The sequence below is a fragment of the Excalfactoria chinensis genome, chromosome 5 (assembly GCF_039878825.1).
Source record: "Excalfactoria chinensis isolate bCotChi1 chromosome 5, bCotChi1.hap2, whole genome shotgun sequence".
Classification (NCBI taxonomy): Eukaryota; Metazoa; Chordata; class Aves; order Galliformes; family Phasianidae; genus Excalfactoria; species Excalfactoria chinensis.
In genome coordinates this window covers 42353607-42375200 of record NC_092829.1, presented here as the reverse complement: position 1 = coordinate 42375200, position 21594 = coordinate 42353607, and the positions used below count along the sequence as shown (strand labels likewise).

At 50.2% G+C, this 21594-nt stretch overlaps 1 protein-coding gene across 6 annotated transcripts in view; it reads right to left on the bottom strand.

Annotated features, from left to right (window-relative positions):
* Positions 1-21594, bottom strand: part of DUSP8 (dual specificity phosphatase 8) — a 38847-nt gene that overhangs the window by 15145 nt on the left and 2108 nt on the right. For 3 of the 6 annotated variants that reach the window (XM_072337131.1, XM_072337129.1, XM_072337130.1), the window contains exons 2-3: positions 11619-12013; positions 6887-7025 (exon numbers count right to left, since the gene is read on the bottom strand). In XM_072337131.1, the coding sequence (XP_072193232.1) occupies positions 6887-7025; positions 11619-11849 (370 nt within the window). In that variant the 5' untranslated portion in view covers positions 11850-12013. Of the gene's footprint in view, positions 1-6886; positions 7026-11618; positions 12014-19583; positions 20045-20738; positions 20913-21594 lie in introns of those variants that run through there. The other 3 variants (XM_072337127.1, XM_072337128.1, XM_072337126.1) reach the window with 3 other exon arrangements.

The following is a 21594-nucleotide window of genomic DNA, read 5'->3' as shown; positions in this document are numbered from 1 at the left end:
CGGGAGAACACGCACAGCCCGCTGGGTTTAGTCCTGCTGGGTTAATTTGGGGACAGGGGGTTAGAGGGAGGAAGCGCCAGGAAGGAAATGGGTTTGTACTAATGGCTGTGCCCCCACTCTCATCCCTGCTCCCTGTTAGTGGGTACCCCATGGCTACGCCCCTTCCCCGTGCCACAGGAACAATGTATATCCATGGGATGGGTAGCTCGGAACCCAAACATGGGGAGGGGAAATACCACCACCTCCACTGCAAGGGGAAACTGAGGCAGAAAGATACAATTACCCACTGGTGTATAACAGACAACTGCTGCATAGCAAAGTCCGGGACCTTGCTGCCAGCTCTCCTTCATCCTTCAGCCCCTGCTTCTAAGCCTGTTAGCCACAAGGAATGCCCATCCCAGAGTGGTCTCAAACGACAGGAGGGAAAAGGCATTTGTGATGGACTGCTCACGGCTCCCCCCAAAGCTATCTGCATGGGTCTGGAGGAGCAAAACCATGAGTTGGAAGAGGTGCCTCCAAAAGCACAGCAAGAGGCGGCATTAATGAATAGTCCTCCCCAGTCCCAGTGGGCTCTTTCTCTGCATGAGGACTTCTGAGGCAAGTTGGGACTGCTACATATTCTGCTTTCCATTTGTCCTGGGGGAGAGAATTACTTACATCCCCCCTTTCCCACCTGTGGGACTCCTTAATATGTCTCCATGCTGCTTGTTGTGAGTTTATTGGTCTGAGCTCAGGCCTCCAGAAAATCATTCAGGATTATAGTAAGAGGAGGAGGCGGGGGGAGGGGGCATGCATTGTGCTTTTGAAAATCTGGAGCTTTATAGGCTGAAAAACCCCAGGCTGAGCCATATGCGAGTGACTTCAGTGTTTTTCCTTTGAATGACATCACATGAGATGAGGTCATCGGCATTAACTAAGTTCTCTCCCCTCCCCCCTTCCCACCCGAGCGGAGCCTGCCTCCTAATGAGCCTTGTTGTTGTAACAAATATGGCTTGATGATTATCAGATGTGGGGCAGAGGTTGGAGAAAATTCAAAGCATGCTCCAGTGAAGCTAGAAGAGCGAGAAGCCACATTTTCCCAAAAGCAATAGTCGGTGAGCAGCTCCTGCAGCAGGTCCCTGTGATGCCCAAGGTGCCACCACTAATGGTGGTGGCCCCGCATTTGCCATCCCCACCCTAGCAATGGAGGGTGCAGATTAGAATAGAATCATCAAGGTTGGAAAAGACCACTAAGATCATCTAGTCCAGCCATCAACCTATCCCCATCATGCTCATGGACCACGTGGCACCGAGGAACATCTCCGCGTTTCTTGAACACCTCCAGGAATGGTGCCTCCACCAATTCCCAGAGAAAAGGGACACATGAGATGCTGGTGGGCAGCATGAACAACAGCTAGTAATGGAGATGCCTCCACCAATGCTGTACCATTGCCAGCTCCTTCACCAGTTTCATTAGCATCTCCCTGCTGGTGGGCAGTTCTGCTCACCTGACACTCAGTCCATTTCATAGAGCCTTCATTAAGGCTGGAAAAGACCACTATGATAATTCAATCCAGCCATCACCCATCACCATCATGCCCACTGAATCACATCCCTCGGTGCCCCACCTATACATTTCTTGAACTCTTCCAGGGACATCTGGAACTTTTCTGGGGTGAAAGTCATCACCAGACCATGCAGAGGGGCAATAGTGGGCAGGTGGTGAATTTAGGAGTGACATCATCAACCTACTTACCCAGCAGACCACAAGCATGCACCCATCTTCCTTAGCTCTCCTCTGATTGCCAGTGGGTTCAAACTCACTCAGGCTTGAAAGAGCCCTGTGCACAAGCTATTTTGAGATGTATTTGGACCCAGTTTTCTACTCGGGGATGTTGACCCATGTACCTCCTACTCTCATATAGATGCAGCAAGGCAGAAGCCTTCTTCCTCCACCAGACCCAGGCAGTGGACCAGTGGGCACCTTTCCCCAGACACAGACCTACCCCTGCTCCCTCCTGCCCATGGTCATTTGGGCCTCTGTCAGCATTTCCTCTCCCCACCCAGCACCAGGACCTGGTAAGAGCCGCAATAGCTGACTTTTGCATGTGGGAGGCCAAGGCCTCAGGAAAAGGGGAGGCAGGTTTCTCAGAAGGAAGGAAATCATAACCGGGCATGGGTTCCTGCCCATTGCAATCTCCTCCTGGGGAAGTTTCTTTCCTCCCTGTAGCTTTCCAGAAATGAGAAATGGAATTACACGATGACTTCTGAAGTCTCAGCAACCGGCAGGCTGCTCCTTTGTAGCCCCATCTCCTCCTCCTGCCCCGTTTTGCTCACTTTTTCTGGGTCCAAATGTTGAAAACACAGCATGCAGGGGGAAGGGAAGCTCCATGGGGTAATTATAGAATCGGAAAAACAAGTTGTCTGACGACAGCGCTGCTAAACAGGGAGGTTTAGAGCATAGGTCTGGAATACAATCAACTCACACATACGTGACCTGGCTTAACCCCTCCCAGGGATGTGGTCGATGGTCCCACGGGAGCCCAAACCCTTGCAGACATCTCCTGGCCCTGGTGGTGGGGTGAGAAGGGGCCACTTCAACCCTCTGGACTGGGTGACTGGACATGAAGCAGCATCCCAAAGGCAGCCAGCGCTGCAGCATCCTGCCCTGTGGTCCCACATAGTCAATGCTCTGCATCCATCCCTCTGAACATCTGGCATTTAAAGACAGGCAAAAGAGCAGAGTCGCTGCACGTACCCCCCCTTGTGCATCATCATTGAGCTCCTGAGGAAAGCAGGGTGTGATTACCTCTGGGACACTTGGTGTGCTTGTCCATGTGTCCTCTTTTGTTTCTTCATGGGTGTAGATTTTAGATGAACTTTAGAGGAAAAAACTTGTGGATCAATCTGCTGGATTCACTCTTCAAGTCCTCAGATGCTCTCAGACCTCACAGTCAAAGGGTTCCTGAGCCAGCCCTCACACTTGGCCACCAGAGCATCCTTAGATTCACATGCCCAGCAGAGGCTCTGTGGGAACCAAACCCACTAGCAAGCATCAAATAAAGAGAGCTGCTTTTGCCAGCTTTCATCTTCCGAGCTAAACCTAAAAGTACACGCGCTTGGGGTATTTTCTCCCTCAGGTTTCAGACAGTATTTTTCAAGCTTATTTTAGGGCTGCCCCAATGTAACAAAAAGAACAAAGAAGAAAAAACAAAACCTAACACCACACCTCTGAAAATATGCTTTTTCTTTTCTTTTTAATCACCTTTTCCCAACCCTTCTTTCAGCCAGTGCTGATCCCAGTTGGTGCTGGGTAGCTCAGATCAGCCTTTGCAATGTAAATTTCCTCTTTTCTTTTTCCTCTTTATGTTTCATCTGCTCTCAAGTCACCTGGCTTTGGTAGATTTATATGAAATTCCCTCATTCTCAAACCTCCTCAGTAGTTGCTCTGGGCTTGTGAATGAGATCAGCCCTCTCCAAATCAAGACCATTGTATAGTTACAACTCTGCAGCCATCGTTACATTCTAGGGATGATGATGAGAGAGAACCTTTCCTCCTCTCTGCTTCTTAGCTCCTTGGGGAGAGCAATGTTCACCTCTTAGGAACGGGAGTGACATCACCGAGAAGATGAAGCTTCCAATACAAATCTCATCTCATAGAATCAGAATGAATCATAGAATGGCCTGGGTTGAAAAGGGCCACAACGATCATCGAGTTTCAACCCCCTGCTATGTGCAGGGTTGCCAGCCACCAGACCAGGCTGCCCAGAGCCACATCCAGCCTGGCCTCGAATGCCTCCAGGGATGGGGCATCCACAGCCTCCTTGGGCAACCTGTTCCAGTGTGTCACCACCCTCTGTGTGAAAAGCTTCCTCCTAACATCCAACCTAAACCTCCCCCGTCTCAGTTTAAAACCATTCTTTCTGCCACCATACAGCAAAAATAGGACACACCCAAGCTTTGTACTCCACTGGAGAGGTTCCTCAAGAAAACCCAATACCTTCAGTGGGGAAGACCAACAGTTGAAATCAAATGCCATCACTGTCCCTGGCCACAGCACTGCCAGGCTGGAGAAGACCTGGGCCAGGAACAGTAGGGCCAAGAAGCCTGGTGGGAGGAGGATGGAGAGGCCTGGGAGGGATTTCTCACTGATGATACTGTTACATTCTTTCCAAATCCTGGGAGTAAACAGACACTCCAAATTTAGAAAGAACAGGACTGGAAAATTTAAACATTCCTTGAAGAATTGGTACAAACGGAGAGGGGGCAGGGGGCCGAAGATGATCTCACATGTGCTCCTGAGCCAGATGAAAAGCTCATGACCAGAGCTCAGCAAGCGAGGGGCCAGTTTCAGGTCGGTGCGATACTACAGAGATAAAGCGGAGGGCTCTCCACCAGCATCCTACTCTCTCCATACCGGTACCAGTGAAGAACTGAAACATCCCTAAGGAAGTCAAATGCCATTCCCTGTGAGAAAGCGGAGCCCTGCTTTGTGCAAGTATCATCTGGAGGAGCATCCCAAGCTCTCGCCCACTGCTTTGCTGAGCTGTGGAGGAGGTCAGGGAGATTAAGCTTTGTTTGCTTCCATTCAGAGGAGCGGTGACGCTCAGCACCCAGCCGCTCAGCACCGCGGCACTGGCTGGGCTCCAGCATGAGGGCTGCCATTGCCGGAGCCATCAGAGACCGATGGAGCCAGACTGCTGCCGCTTCATAAACAGATAATGGCTGCTAATAAAAACAAAGCGGGAGTTTGCAAAGGAAAAAAAAAAAAAAAAAAAAAAAAAAGGCAACGAAAAAAAAGCAAGGGTTTGTGCTGAAATAAACAAAGGTTAAAGAACAGTCAGGCTCCTGCAGGAATAGCAAAGCTGGGCTGGAGGGAGGGAGGGGGCATTACGTAATGCAGGAAAAATGTTGGCTCCATTCAGTTTTCCACCACTTCATGTGATGTCAGGAAAACCATATAAATCAACAGGCTTTCTGCTCCCACGGATGGAGGGCAGCAAGCAGCACTATTTATACTTACACAATTAAAAAAAAAAAAGGGGGGGGGAGGGGGAGAAGTGGAGAAAGAAGAGATGATGATGATTTCCAAGACTGGGAATAATTGACTCAGATTCCTCCTTCTGAGCCCTGTTGGAATTGCTGCTCTGGGGTTGTTAACCCTTGAGGAGCCCCCTCCCTCACTCCTGCCACCTCAGTTCCTGGGGCTTTGCCCCAGCCTCCATCAGCTGCTCTGAGGCAGATTGATTCAAACAGGACTGATGAACAACAAGGACCAAGTGTGATGCTTTGGGACACTGAAATAAATGAAAAGCAATGAGCCTAAAGCCACCCAGCTGGGAATCCTGGGTCCTGTCCCTGCTATGGACTTTGCAATGCAAGCTAGGAATCCCAAATGGATTTGGGGCTGCTTAGGGCGGCACTGGTTTGGGGATGCCTAGGACCCAGTTGCCTGCACCTTTTAGCAAGACTATGGTTTCTCCAAATTTCAGTGCATGCTCAGTGTCACGGATGGGATGGGGAGAAAGGGTGGCAGCAGAATGGCTTTGAGCAGGATGAGGTGCCCAGGCTGGGCTGAGGTCTCTTTGTACTTCCCCATCTCCTCAGACCTAGGCATAGGGATGCCACATTGATGAGGGCAAAATCAGGATGGAACCCAATGCCTCAGCAGGATGTACACCCACCTGCAAAGCAGGGAGGGCCCTAGCTTGAGCCTGGCAAGGGGTCAGGCTCTGGCCTCACATACATCCCCCTCAGACCTCCCAGGCACTGCAAACCTGGGTCAAAAATATCCTGGCTGCTGCCCACATTACAGCAAGGAGGAAACTGCATGTGTCAGAAAGCGTGCCCAGCCTCCCTCTGGATGCTTTCAGCAGTATTTTTGAGTCATGATTTCCATATAAAACTCAGCAGCCATGACCCAGTGTGCTACATTTCAGTTCCTTTTTTTTTTTTTTTCCATGCATTAGCAGCCTGCATTCCCCATTAGCAGGCTCCAGGCTGCACAGCCTGCCATCCTGAGGCACAGGGAGCAGCAGAGGCTTTGCCAAAACCTCAGCAATTACCAGCTGGGTATGCAGTTCTTTGAGGACTTCAGCAGGGGGAAGGCAGGGCGGAAGGGAAGGTCTGAGAAACCTGTAAACGGGTTTTAATTGGAGGTCTTAAACTTCATCTCACACCTAGTGCAGGCGGGCACAAACCTGCATGGGGGTCTTTGGTGCCGCATCCAGGGAGAACAGAGATGGCTGTCAAAACCAGGGACGCTCACTTGCTTGCAAGGGCTGGGAGTCAGCAATGTCATCCTTACAAGGGACTAAAGCACAGCATTTTCAAAGGCCTGCAATGAAGGCTCCTTCCTGACTCATCCCAGTGACAAGGCAGACTTCCTCCAGGACATGACCAAATCTGCATTCTCTTTTTTGGCATTATGCACCAAGCTGCGCCCTTGGGTACATCACAAAAACCTTGGACAGTGGCCTCAGTATAGCTCCATGCTAATCATCTTTGGCACGATATTGTAGTCTTTGCTTGCCTTTGAAATCCTCAGACTGTCAGACCTGGGTGCTTTATTCCCATTATTCCTCTGCTCCCCCCACCACAACTCTGGTTCAATGACATATACCCCAAGTATACAATCATAGAATGGTTTTGGTTGGAAGTAGCCATCCAGGCAGTCCCCCAGCCACTCGAACTAAGGGCAGCTTCAATTTTCCCTTCAAGATAACATGCTCATCTCAGAGCATATGGCCGCAACACCGTAAATCCACAACAACTGCATAAGCACCAAGTGAAATGGTAACACAGAGCCACACCAAGGGGGCCATCATCCTACAGTGCAACAGCACAAACGTCACCCATCATTGCCATCATCATCACTGCTGCTGCTCTTGAGTGGTTCCACTCCTACCTGTGAGGATGGAGACACTGTGGAAACAGCTGTCCAGCTTGCCCAGGAGGATGGAGAGAAAGCTGTCAGCAGCCAAGCCGGTCACATCCCGTGTGCTCTGGTCATAGACCACCACGTCCTGGTGCTCCTCTGCCTCCACCTGCAGGGAATAGCAAAAAACTGGTAATAGAGAAACTCAGGACTCACTTTTGCACATGGTGTTCTGTGGAGGGAGCACAACCAGGATGGTTTGGGTATGTCATGGCTTTGTAATGTTGCTGTCAATTTGTCATATTGTATTATATTGTGTTATCTTGTATTCCGATATCATATTTAGTAAAATAAGTTTTCCTCCTTAGATTGCCGCCACTGTTCTCTTTTCCCATTCCCCCTTTTCCCTTTCCTTATGGGCCGGGGGCCCTGCAGGGTTGCTGCCCCTGTCATGGGCACAGGTAAATCTAGGTAACCCGTGACAGGGTACCACACATCCGTGTCTGCCCCACAGATGTGTGAATACTCCAGCACCAACAGCAGCTACAACTCCCAGTATTTTTCCCCTATGCACAGGAAGCCTTTCTGGTATGGTGTCCTGCTGCACGCCCAGTGAAATGAGAAAGTTGAAGCTGCTGCATCCCATTAAGGTGATGAGCACGACCTTCCCTGTGCATATCTCTTAAATAAGGATCGGAACCTCATTATGAGGCTCCTTAAACAGGGCTGTGCTTATAAATATTTCCCTCCTTTTCCTCTATCACTTGCTTGCCCTATCTCACCACCTTTGAGTTGCTATATATATTAGCATAGCTACAAACACACTGCTCAAAATACATTTCCCCAATTCCTAGGGCAAGTTTTCTGCAGCACCCTGAGGTGCGCAGACATCTTCCCAAAGCAGATCCAGCCCTCAAGCTGTAACGAAGCAGCAGCTGAGCTGCTTTGACATCCCATGCAGTTCCTCCTCTGCCCTGAAATGGGAGTTGCATCCCAATAAAACTGCAGTGTATGTATGTGGATTTTACAGAATGTATCGTTCACTGAAGGGATGCGGAAAGCCATTGGAAATCAGTGGGGCATTGGGAAGCAAATTTGGCCACAAAGGTCAGCAGAACAAAGGGAAGAAAGAAAAGGAAGTGGCAGGAGGAGAGAGAAGAGGAAAGGATTGAGAATTTTAAAATAAGACACTGAAAATTGTGTAAGGTGAGTAAAACCAGTGGCCACTTCTAGACATGCCATTGACATTCTTCATAGCTTTCTTCACCCTCCACCACAGTATGCTGTCCTGAAAACCCAGCCTGAAGCATCACAAATACATCTCCCTGAAAGTGAGACAGAGGGGACTGGGCAGGGGTTCGCACCCTGGCCAGGATGGCCAAGGGGGGCATCAGGGGAGATAACAGCTCTAGCCGAGAAGAATTATCCCACAATAGGATTTAGTGTTCTCTCCACACGGGGAGGCTTTGTTTTGGCCATTACTGCAGGGTTGCTGAGCAACGGCAGATATGTGTGACACGGTTTACATCTTATTAAAGTTATAAGGTTTCACTCGATGTAAATGCCAAACAAGCACTGGCCTTGCATGGCCCGGCTGCAGAAACAAATACCCAGCGTGGTGGGGCAAGGGCTATGAAAATGGCAGAGGGGAAAGCCTGGCTTGAAGAAAAACATGCATTGTGTAGGAAGGACTCATGACACATCACACACAGGAGTGCTGGCATTTCCAGTCCCGTCACTCAGATGGAACAGGTTCTTTGCACAATCCTAGAATCATCTAGGTTGGAAAAGGCGTTCTAGATTATCAAGTCCAACCCTCACCAAGTCCAACTTATCACTGAATCCAACCACCAACCATTTCCTACCACAGCTGCTATCAACCCACCAAATCACTCAGGTCTCTGTCCCAAAGCCTTGAAGGAGCATCACCATTGGGGAACCCACTGGGCATTCCAGAGGAGCCCATCCCTCCCCCAGAGGTATCTTCCACATGCTTCTCCTCATTTTGTTCTGGGTGCTGAGTGGTTTCATACCCCCAAATGGCACTTATCTGCCATTCAGGGCAGTCTGAGCCCTCCAGGTGATCTGGGCTACGATAAGAGTGAGGTATCCTCAATATCCCAATTACTCCAGACATCTCAGTCACATATTGTTTCAAAACATAGTGAATCACTGCACTGAAATAACACCATTTCCATAAACACAAAAAGCAGCCGGGCACAGGGCTCAGAAATAAGCCCTGGCTTTCCCTAGAGCAAAGCAGCTGCTTCCAGGGCTGGGCTCCTCGAGTAAATAAATACACATCCCCACAGCCCTGGTAGAATGTTGTCATGCCTCAAACCACTGCTACAGCCATTCCCAGAGACAGCTGCATTTTGGGAAGAGATAACAGGTCAAGATGGGAGAAGACTTTCCAAGGAGATCTTAAAGGAACGAACTTCTCAGCATTTCCCTCCAGAACTCAAAACAAACCCCCCAAGCAGGAATTTCCCCATAACCTCTTCCCCTGAAATGGCACTGAGGAGCTGAATGGTTCCAGTTGGCAATTGGGTTTGAAAACAAAACCAGTGCAGGTAGCACATTTTTGTGCCAAGGAGGACTATAGCTGTAATAATTGGAATTCCTTGGAATAAAATAAAAATATAAAAGTAATTTGCTAGGAAATGGATAAGCACTGCAGCTTCTTAACCCAGACTGTGAGCGCAGCTCTGGGGAAAATACGTGTGTATAACGAGAGTACAGCACACATCAGGATTTGAGGAGGGCTGGCTCAGATATGTCCCCACTTCCAGGGCAGGTGATAGGCATACTACAATGAAAGCACAAAGGGATATGGATTTTCCCCATTTCATCTTTCCCAGCAAGCAGAGCTTTCCCAAGATTTGCTCTTGCAGTTACCCTCCAAACCCGAGCATCCTGAAGCACCTTCTTTCACATAGGGTGGAAAACTGTGCTGTCCAGTCAAGGGAAAGGTAAAAGGCAATCGATGCCCATCGGGGCTGAGATTTTTGGGGTTGCACAAGCAAGGAAGGAGCATGCTGAGCTGGGCTTTCAGCAGCACCCCATCCTTTTGGGCACACGGCAGTGCTCCCAGCTGCCTTTGTCTTGGCAGCCCTGGCCAAGAACAGGAAACAGGAGGAGGGCGGGAAGCCCATCAGGAGGAATAATGGGGCCGGACAATCGCACCACTGATGTCACCCTTCCTGCCATCTGCTCCCAGCGCCAACCATGCCCCTGTCCCTCCCTGTCCCCACCCGGACAGGGTTCAGCACCACATCCCCATGTAAGGATGGACAGCTGCATAAGGATGCAGGAGTTGGGAGGAGGTCGTTGTTCCTTCCATACAGACACTGGCAGCCCCAGGATGGCTGTGAAGGTTGGGGACAATCCTTAGCAGTACTGAACGAGGACAAGAGCCACCCGTGTTGGTGCAGGAGCATCCTTTGGGTGCCACTGCCGCCTGCTGCGGCATCTCTGCAGCTGCTGAGCTGCAGCCTTGCAGGCAGAATGGCATCAGCTGATGTTAACTCTTTTGTGCACCCCCTCCCCATCCTCCTCCCCTACAAAATCGCAGTGCTTTTGCTGCTGCCGCTCCACGTGACAGCGGCCACTGCAGAGGTGACCCTTGCTGGGAGGAGGGCGGCCGCACGGCGCTGGCTCCCAGCTTGTGAAAACTGATTATTCCTGCTTTATTCCCCCAGGGATTTGCAAACGGCTCAAGCCGTTCAGGAATCATTCTCTGCAATCCCCTCCAAAGCACCCAGCCCACAGCATCGCTGAAGCAGCTTGGAGCAAGGCTAGCCCGCCCCCCCCAAAGCCCCCCTTCTGACTCCTTGATCCTGGCAGGGTGATGTCACCAGCAGCCAATACGGACGACGGTGGCTTCACGGGGTGGCAGGAGGGGGGGGGAAACGCTGCAGATGGCTCCAGCTGGGCCCAGCATTTGATTAATCGCCTGAATTACCCTCGCTTTGCCATAAAATTACAGGCAGGGGGGAGCTGGGGAACGTGAAAAGCAGGAGCACGGTGGAGGGGAGTGGGCTGGCATGGAGCAGCACCACCCCCAAAATGAGTGGCAGGGGTCCCCATGCCAAAGCTGTGCTGCAGTGGGGATGTGCCACCTTAGGGATGCTGGGTGGATGAGGTGATGGGACCCTAGGGCACTGGGATGTAAAGGGGACAAGGCGCCCTCCACTGCCTCACTGATGGTAGCATCTCATGGTGGGCAGGACTCTGCCTGGGCCACCACGGGGGCACCCAGTGCTATTTCGGCTGGCAGCCATGGCTCAGAGCCACCTCTATTATTTAACGGGGAGAGATAGAGAGAGGAGCCTGGGAGAGATAATATGCCATGACACCGGATAAGAGCTCCTGGCGTCACAAGGGAGGAGGATTACATGTCCCTGAATGGAGTTAGAGATGACAGAGGGGAGGGGAAGAGTTTTTAGCAAGGGATTAAGCTTACAGCTCCAGGAAGGCTTTGGGGCTTGTTTGCCAGCACAGGGCAATTCCTGAGGCTGACGTACCTGTTAGACTGGCCTGGGGAGGGCATGTCACTGAAGTGGGCAATAAACAAGTCCTCCAGGACAGCCCCACGGACATTGCTCTTCTAGCTCTCAGAAGGAAGTTAGTGGCAAAGAGGAGAAGGTAGACAACAGGGTGCAGGATAGGGTGCAGGTTGCACGATATTGCCCCTGCAGGCAATGGCTTTGCAAGCATACATATCCTTAGCAGGGCAAAGAGGCATTCTCTATCCCCATACCTTCATCTTGGAGGTGGGCTGGATGAGCTCTGTAATAGAGACCTTGTCCTGCTGGAGCCGCCTCTTGACCAACTTAGAGCAGCAGATGTTGACAGAGCTGAGGACGTGCCAGGAGTTGTACTCTACAAAGGAGCGACTATCGATGACCAGGGTGCCCTCTGCTCCATTCCGCAGGAGGCTGGCCAGCTTCTTTGGATCCATCACTTTGCGTGGAAGTCTGTCTCCAGCCATAACGGGCCCGTCCGCTCTAGGGCGAGCGGGGTGGAAGGGCAGGATGGGCTGCCAGTACCCGTCTCCCCACAGGGATGAGCAGTGAAGCAAGGTGTGAGTGGAGCAGCACCGTGCTGGGCTCCTCACACTGCTAGCACCCAGGCTGCCTACTCATGGTGCTGAACCTGGGGACAGAGGAGAGTAGATAGACACCAGTCAGGTGGCAGGACAACATAGATAAGAATGACAGAATCATAGAATCATTAAGATTGGAAGAGACCTCTGTAGTCACCAAGTCCAACCACTGACCCATCCCCTCCACACTCACTGAATCACATCCCTCAGTGCTTCATCCCCATGGTTCTGGAATGCCTCCAGGGATGGTGACCCACCACCTCCCCAAGCAACCTGGCCCAGTGCCTCAACACACTGAGAATTTTTTCCTAATAACCAACCCAAACCTTCCCCAGCTTAACTTGAGGATCATTCCCTCTCATCTTAACTTGGCACTTACTCCGGGCCTAGGGTTTGGCCTTCAGAAGAATAGGACAAGGACATGGCCACACTTCATAAGAAATCTCTTTTTGTGGCTTTTTGGTACCTGACTTGTGCAGGCTTTAGAAGTGGCTTCATGCACAGAGGGAGATGAGACTCCATCTTAGCAGCCATGGAGCTTCTTAGCAGCTTGCTCCAAGAGCAGCTCATAGGGTCAACAAGTGTGATCTGGTCAGGGAGTCTTCTTAGGTTTTAATGGCACACGTCATTGCAGGCTTGTTTTAATGGCATTAACTTTTAATGCTGCCACAACCATTCAGAAAATAAGCAGGGCTATTACCAGGCTCTCCTTGTTTCTTCCAGAAAGCATTTTAGAGAGAACCCACAAGCTGTTGCATGGAGGCTTTAATGCATCTGAATTAAGAAGACTATGACTACCGTGCCTGAAAAGGCCAGTGTAAAGATTTTCATTGACTTCTGCAGGGCCAGGATTTAGTCTATGGAATACAGGAAGCTTGTGAGTCACCCTGCTCAGAGCAAGCAGCAGTTCTTGGGAGCTCCCACATCACAAGCCCTTGTGGTGCAAGGGAACCCAAGAAAAGATGCTCAGGTAGGACACTGAGCACTGGAACAGGTTGCCCAGAGAGGTGGTGAATGCCTCAGCTGAGGATACATTCAAGGTCAGGCAGGACAGGGCTCTGAGCACCTGATCTAGTGTAGGTGTCCCTGTTCATTGCAGGGAAGATTGACCAGATGGCTGTTATGGGTCCCTTCCAACTCAGGGACCTCTGCTACCTATAACCAAACCTTGAAGACGCAGCCAACTTGTAGGAAAAGGACATACAGCTGCTGAATATAAGGATGTTTCAGAATCAACAGCTCTCCAACCTCAGCATTAGCAGCCCTCTTATTTCCCCAGGCCAACAGACCTGCTCTCCAAAGCAGGGGGTTGATGTCCCTGCACACATACGTGCTGTTAACACATTTGTTCAACTTAGAGAGAAAAAAGAAAAATCTCCTAAAAGCTGCAGTGGTGGTGGCCCCTTCTGGCACAAAGCATTTTGCAGCCCCATGGCATAATGGCATCGCTGCCCCTGGCCCCACAGCAGGCGGCTCACGGTTTCCCCTCCCCACATCACTCCTCCAGGGGGGCTCAAAAATTGAAACAGTTCTAATTAGGGGGTGTGAGAGGGAGCAAGGCCGGCCCCTGCTGGGATATGACACACCTCATTACTTCGCTGCAGTCTTGCCAGAAGACCCCCTGCTGTACCTTGGCTATAGAGCTGGGGCACTCAGAAAGGATGCAAATTAGCCAGCTTTCACCCCCCTCCTCTGTCTTTATTTCACACCCCACTCCCCAGACCACTTTCTGCTTCCCTTCCCCACCAAGACAGCAGGCTGCTAATTCTTGGCTCCTCCAATTACATCCAAGAAATAAAAGGGAGCAGAGGAAGGCAACAGACAAAAAGGATGGGAATAATGCTGAGGGATGAGAAAGGCTGAAATGAGAGGAAGGAGTGATCCAATGCATTGGACACGCTGTACAGTATCACCAGAGATAACAGAGTATCTGCTCTCCAGATAATGAACAAGCGTGAACTATGGGAGGTCTGGGAAGAATAGAAGAGCCCTGATCTCCATTGCTCAGAGAGAGGCTTTCCATGCGTGAAGTGTCAACAGATGACCAAGAGCTTGGGTGGATGAAGTCAGAAGACACCAGAGGAGTTTTCCCTTTGCACTAATAGCCACCCTCCTGCAGAACAAATGGACACACACCCATCTGCACCAGCACCGCCAGTCAGACCCAGTAGCAGACAGAGGTGACACAAGTGTGCTGGGTCCTGTACCCAGTTCCACCTGGGAGAAGTGGAAAGAGACAGTGCAAGGTAGGCTCATTCCACTCCTCTCTCCTGAAGAGGGAGGGAGATACCAACTGAGCAGTCTTAAGCAGCCATAACCTCACTGTTAGACTCAGTGCCCAGGAGCTGGGTCCTTCTGAACTTGCACAGTGCCCTTCTGTTAGGCAACCAAAGTGCAAATGCCAAGGAAGAGCAAAGGAAAGCGGCCATGGAGGGGCACTGCTGAAGTAAGAGACCTGCTCCTTCACCATACTGACCAGAGACCAGACTCCAGCACAAGGGGAAAAGGTTAACTTGAGGCCTAAATTAGGGTTTCAGAAACATAGCCGTGTCCCTCTCTTATCAGTTTATTAAAGCCATCTTAATCTTCTCGAGTGTTCCTGAAGAACATTACCATAATCCTTTAATCCCACCTCTCCCTGGAGTGCCTGTAATGAGGAGATGGACACACGGCTTAACTGAATGGGGACAGCAAAGCAGGAGGAGCCATGCTGCAGCTGAAGGATGGAAAGCTGGGCATAAGACTTAATACACAGGCAATAAGACGCCTGCTTGCCAGGAGTGTCCCTGGCTGTGACCCTCTTCTGGTCAGCCAGAAGAAAACCCCAAACACACCCTGACCCAAGCCTGTCCCTGTGGCAGGAAGGACCATGGGAATGCACCCCTGCGCTGGCTCAACAGTCACCAAGGTGGAGGCCACTTCCTCAATTCCTCATCTTGCACAAGGCCCCAGCAGAAACATGCGACTACAGGAAGGGCATGGGTCTAGTTTCTCTTGGACATGCTAACAGGAAGGCCAGCACGTCCCTGCAGCAATCAAAAACCTCACTAACTGGCATATCTACCTGTGGTTGTGTTCTGGCGATCCCTGCCTTCCCTCCACCCATGACCCAGATCATCAGCTGCTCCCCTTGCTGCCTCAGGCAGGCCAGCTTCTTATTCCTCTGAGCTTTCCTTTTCTCCTAGCCCTGTTCCAATTCTTTCTACTGTTGATTCCCATTTCCATTCAAAATAAATGCAGACAGAAGAGATTAAGATGCAGAGGAAAACAAGGAATACTTCCAGCAAAACAGCCTCCCAGTCTGCAAAGAGCACAAAGCAAAGGACCTCAGGTGCACTGCTATTCATCATCCGTAAAAGCCTTTTGGAGATCTGTGCTGAACCTCCAAAATCTGCTTCTAGCAAAGGAAGTGAACTCACAAAATGAAGCTGAAGACTAGAAACAGGGTATGATTGGCTGCTGCCAGGGAACATGGAGGAACCATGAGCTGCCTTTAGGAGATAGCTGGCACACAGATGATGCTGAAAGAAGGGTCAAATCCAGCCACAGAGGTGCTGGAAGAAGCACCCACATGTGCCTGAGCACAGAACTAAGGAAAGAATTATATCCCACAGACTGGCAGCTCTGATCCCATCAACCTCCAGAGAAGCTGTAGGTTCAAGGCCAGGTTGGATGGGGTTTTGGGCAACCTGGTCTAGTGGGAGATGTCCTTGCCCACAGCCGGGTGTTGGAACTAAATTATTTTCAAGGTTCCTTCCAATCCAAACCATTCTCAAATGCATTTCCGTCACATAAGTGAGCCTGGGGATCCACAAGCATGCCCACAGAGCTGTCACCACAGAGAAATGTCTGCTCACCATCCCAGAGTAACCCCAGAAAGCAGCTGTTCCTGAAGAACTTCCACCAGCCCCAGGCTCACCACCCAGGACACTGACAGCACCTTGCTGATTCCCAGCTCTCCAGACACGGATCAAGATGTAAAACATGGCACTTTTGCCAAGCTCTCCTCCCTTCCTCCTTCCCCATCCCCTCTTTTCTTTCAAGTGCTTTGGCACTTAGCAAACTCCCCTCGGCAGGCTCCTGCTGTTTGAGGGATTCCTAAAACACGGCCCTATTACTAATTATTATTATTTTGCGGCAGCAATCAGGGACACGGGGCTCATTAACAAGTTAGCACCTCTGGTTTCCCTGGAAACTCGCAGCTGCCAGGCAACGACTGCGTCTCTGGCCCGAGGCAATGCTACCGCAGTGCCTTCAGCTCACATCCTGCAGGATGCTCGAGTTGCTGCCTCCAGTCCAACCAACGGCACTGGGCAAGACGGGCCATTATGAAGCTCCAGGATGCCTCTCCTCACTCCATCCCATCTGCTTTGCAGCTCAGCCCATCTCCTGATCCCCTTCTGCTTCTCCCGGCATTGTGAACTGCATAGCATCTCCTGGTGAGAGACGCAAGCTTTCATCTGGGGAGGGGAATTTGGAGCATGAATAATCCCCTGTGGTGGCACTGGGACAAAGCCATAGGTGCCTGCAGTAGCCACGCTAGAAGTGCTGCCAATCACTTAGCAGTTGCTCGATATCCCCTTAAAATAGTGCACAAAGGATTTCTCTGCTAAGGTGGAAAAAAAAAATACATGATTTTGTCTTCTCCTCCTTAAAATGAGGTTAAAAACCACCACTAACCATATTCACTACTCAAACATAAAGGCTGCTCGTCTGCCTTTCCCTGATGAATCTTAAGAATGAGGAGAGACATTTTGTGATTCCCAGGAGGTAAAAATGAGACAGCATCACTGTGCTGTCCCTCTGCAACCACTGCCCTGTTCTCACCCTCAGAGACTCACATAGGCTTTGCCAAGACAGAGGAGACTCACACAGCCCCATCGATGCTCACCTCACTTCCCCATTCACTGCTTCCCACAAGTGGAGCGTGCCTAATTTCCAAGACAAGAGCCCCCTCCCAAATCTCCATGCAAACAGGGCTTTGGGAAGAGGCAATCCCCATCACCAGAGGAAGGCAGAGGGAGGCATCATCACTGGGGGATGATGCTGAGAAGCAGGAGTTTGCATTCCAGCTGTGCCCACCGTGAGTGGTCCAGAACATGGAGCAATGCTTGGTAGGTTGTAGCTGAAAATGCAATCTCCTCCCAGCCTACTCTCATTGTATATAATGGTCATGATCTGGTTCCTCACAAAATTATTTCTGAAGTGCTACCAGGCAGGGAAAGCCAACAGGGAAGAACAGCAGGCTATACAGCTGGAGTCTGGATGACAATGCCACTATCTCCTCTTCTTATACTTTTAAGACTATTTATATGGTTTTCTCCTGTAGTATAAACACAAGCTTTCCTTTAAAGCCTACAAAAGGCAAGACCAAAGGTTATCTATGACCAGCCAACTATTTAATCTCTGCCTTCACCCATGCTGCAGATGGAGTCCCCACACATGCTGCTTTCTCATACCAGAGCTATTTCACTTCCATCCTCTTCCTGCCAAGCTAAGAGACAGCCACGTTCATGTCTTAGAGCTGAAAGCATCTTCTCCTGCGAGCAGACTGGCACACACCACAACAGGGTGTAAAGCAGAGGACATGGAATCACTGAAGTTGGAAAGACTGCAAAGATCATCCAGCTCAACCATCAACCCCTGCCTGTGACCACTCTAAACTATTTCCTTCAGTGTCACAGTCCCAAGGGTGCTTCCTTGCTTCCCACTGCCCGATGTCCCCACCTTTGCTGCAATTCCACTGGACAAGCCCAAAGACCACCCCATGGGCTTATCTTTGGATTTCCAATGTCTCATCTGCCTTTTTGCAGTAAGCCCAGACAGAGGCAGACCAGAAAGGTGTGCAGTTAGATACTTCAGCAGAGCTGGCCATGATCTCTTGTCCTAAGACACCAAACACTATAAATATATGCTGGGTCAGCTTTTGTCTCTTGAAAAAAGTGTTTCCAGGACCCACAGACTATTTTCCCATGATCTCTACATTCTAAAGAAAAGAAAGCACTGGGCTGAGTTGTGGTTCTCTGAGGTAGATGAAAATATCCCCATCTCATTTCATAAGGACAGTGACAAATTAAATAAATCTGAGACAGCCACAGGTGAGGAAAAAGGTGACAGCACAGAAGTTGAAGCAAGCACTAGACAAACCTGCTGGCATCTGTCCTGTGCCACATGTCCATGTATAGAAATGGCAGTCAGGGTTCCCAGACTCAATGAAGAACAATAGCAGGACTTTCTTCTGGCATCATTTACACAGTTTCTGATCTCAACCAGTGTAAGCTGAGGTACAGATGCAGATTCTAACAAAGTCTTCCAGCCAGGATAGGCTAATGTCCAGAGATGCCACTCTAAGCTGACTGAAACTCCGGCTCTTCTTAGGAGACCCAGAATTCAACTCAAATGAAAGGGAGCTGATTTTCCATGGAATGACACATCCACCAACGTGGTTTCCTACATTTTTCAGGGCTTTTCTAAACTGGTTCAAGGCTTTCACACAATAGAACATGCACACAGATTTGGGATGAATTAGCACATGTCAGCCTAGGCTCTTCCTCTTTTCTCAGCCACAAGAAGAAAACACTAACTGTGACTACCAAAGGATTTCCTTTATCTAGGAATAGCACATAAGACAGGCAAAGCCCACACCAGCATCTCTACCCCAATGTCTCCTTCTCCCCTGCCTAATGTGATTCATTGTCAGGTGGTTTCATCAGGTCAGACTGAGGTGACTTTGTGGGGGGAGGATCAAAGCATGTTTAGCAGCTCTTCCCCTATCCATACATTGAATCATAGAATCACTCAGGCTGGAAAAGACAACTAAGATCATCTGTCCCTCAGTACCACATCTACCCTTGTCCTGAACACTTCCAGGGATGGTGACTCCACCGCCTCCCTGGACAGCCTGTTCCAAACATGAGTGATATACCATGACATACACAGAGCTTCCACATCCTCTTGTCAGTTTCCATATCAGAAGGTCTAACTCATCACTGGTGTTGACCATCAAGCATTCACAAACATACCAAACCGTACCCCTTTAGGTTTGCAGGCCGAGCAACTAAGCCGCATCAGATCAGGGCTCCTCAACTTTCCTCCAGCCCTGAGAGACTACACAAGAGCTCACACTTATCTCTGGATCAGTTACTGCTGAATGAACCCTGCTCAGGTGCCAGACAAAGAGGCAGCCAAGCTCAAAGCAGAAGAGATTGCAAGGATGACACAGAATTACAGGCATCAGCATTCAGCAAGCGAGCGGAGAATGCACCGATCTATTTTTAATGGTAGAAAGCAATTGCTTTACATGAGGACGTGTCTAGGGAGATTTTGCCCAGTCAGAAATTCACATTATTCTTTTCTTTTTTTTTCCCCCCTCACCCCCAGCAGTCAGCTCCATCCAGTGTGCAGAGGCAGTTTGTCCCCCTGCCTCCCCACAGAACAATTCCAAGTATCACATCTCAGTCCCAGAGGATCACCTTCCCAGCTTTCTTCCAGGGACAGCAGCAGCAGATATCTGCACCAAAGCCCTCTTCAGTTTTACAGAAGCCAGGGAGAATCGGGATGGGAGGTAGGTATGGAAGAGTTACAGTGCAATTTAAGTTGGAAGGGACCTCAGCAGCATACCTGGCCAACCACTCTCCCAACGGAGGGCCAACTCCAACACCAGATCAGGCCGTCTTGTCCTGCTCACCAAAAGACCCATTCCCAGTTGTCAGCAGGTTCAGAACAGAGGCTCCCCAGAACTCACTCCTCTGACAACTGCAAGAGTGAATCCCAAGACTCTCCAAAGAAAATCCTGAACACAAGGTCTTCACCCCGAGAAACCAGAAGGTTTGATTACAAAATATAAGATACAACAAAGGCAGACAAGTCATGCACACACATTGGGTTGGACTTTCCATGCACAACAAACAAGGAAATAGGCACATGAAAAATGGGGAGAAAAGACGGAATCAAGGAAGGGTTTCTAACCCTAGAGCAAAGGGCATTGCTTATTTCACCTTTGTACAGCACGGGCAGGAATCTCCCCCAGTCCCAATTGCACCTATCTTCAGCAGCATCAGATGCCTCTCCAGGCACCACGCATTACTGAGCAGCACTGTAACACACAGAAGCTGTACACAAAGCAATAGACCACGTGCTGCACACCTGCCCAGGTTCCCTGGTTCAGTAGGGTCTAGAAGGCTCTCAGAAGATAAATTAAATAGCACAATTATGGATTATGACCCCAGTACAGCCCTGCTGTACCCTTCAGTAGGGGCTTCTCCTCTTCCTGCTCGAAGCAGAGAGGTTTGAGAACAAAAGGAGCCTCACGGATGGCACCGACCCAAAGGTTGGGGTAGGAAGCCTACAATCAGTTCTTGGAAAAGATAAGAGCTTGTTTGCTTTTCCATGACTTCATTGATAAAGAGGAGATGGAGTCATGGAGGTGCTCACTTGTGACTGGAGCTCAATTCATAGAACCATAAAATCATTAAGGTTAGAAAAAATAATCTGAGATCATCAAATCCAGCCACTAGGCCATCACCACCATGCACAGCGAGCCACATCCCTAAGTGCCACATCTGCCTCAGCAGGGCACTGAGCATCATTCCCAAGGGATGTGACACAGCCACATGCTACGTTCCGTCCCACCTCCATCAGAAGAGAAGGCAAAGCCAGCAGCTGACAGCCAGGCACAGCACATATCCTACCATCACACCACAAGCTCTGCTTGACTTTCAGGACAGTCTCTGACACCATTTTTGCAGCCTTTGCGCTCCTTTGCTGTGCTCTAACCTCGTTTGCAACGCATGCACAGATTTCTGCAAGCAAGCTTGAGAAAATTGCGAGTGCTCATTTAGCCCCTTATCTGATGAGTGATCTCAGGCCATTCGCCTCCCTTCCCCACGCCTGCATGTAATCACATCAGGTGCCTCCTTTCTCACCCTGCACCAGGCAGGACAGGTGTACCTGCAGAGGAGAAATTGAAAGCTTGAAAAACAGGTTTTAAAACCCAGAGGGCATCGAGATGCAGAAGAGCACTCGCAAGTGTTCCCTGTGGGATGACGGCATCACAGGGCTGTGGAGCGCCTCTGGAGAGTGGCCCAGTGTGGGGTGAGAGCAGGAACCCCTCAGCCCTGGGGGTTCTGTGGGCAGTTCTACTAAACCCTGTCATGAGACCCATAGTGGAGGGCAGAACTACCTGCTGTCCTCCTTGGAGCCAGCACCTGCACGCTCCTTTCTTTATCACCACACTCCGCAGCAGATTCACCTTGCTGTGGTTGTTTCAGGATGACGGCCTAGATCATAAATCAAGGCTGCCAAGCATGGAGCACCTCCTTTTCCTGCTCCCATCCCAGATACCGTGAATGCGCTCTGCACCTGAGTGCAGCCAAGGCTGCAGATCACAGCTCCAATCACACTGCATAGCAGGGACCAACCTCTGATCCCCACGAGCAGGCACACCTAAGGGCAACAGAGCCAAACAGAAGGGGAAGGCACCTTTAACATCCCTCATCTTAATTATGTAGATTAATGCAGCTGGAGCAGAGGAAGGGATAGGGATAGAGTAGGTGCTGCGAGAAGCCATTTCCAGAACCCCACTAAGCCACAGCCTCCTCCAGGAGAGTTTTTTTGCAAGGTGGTTGCAGGG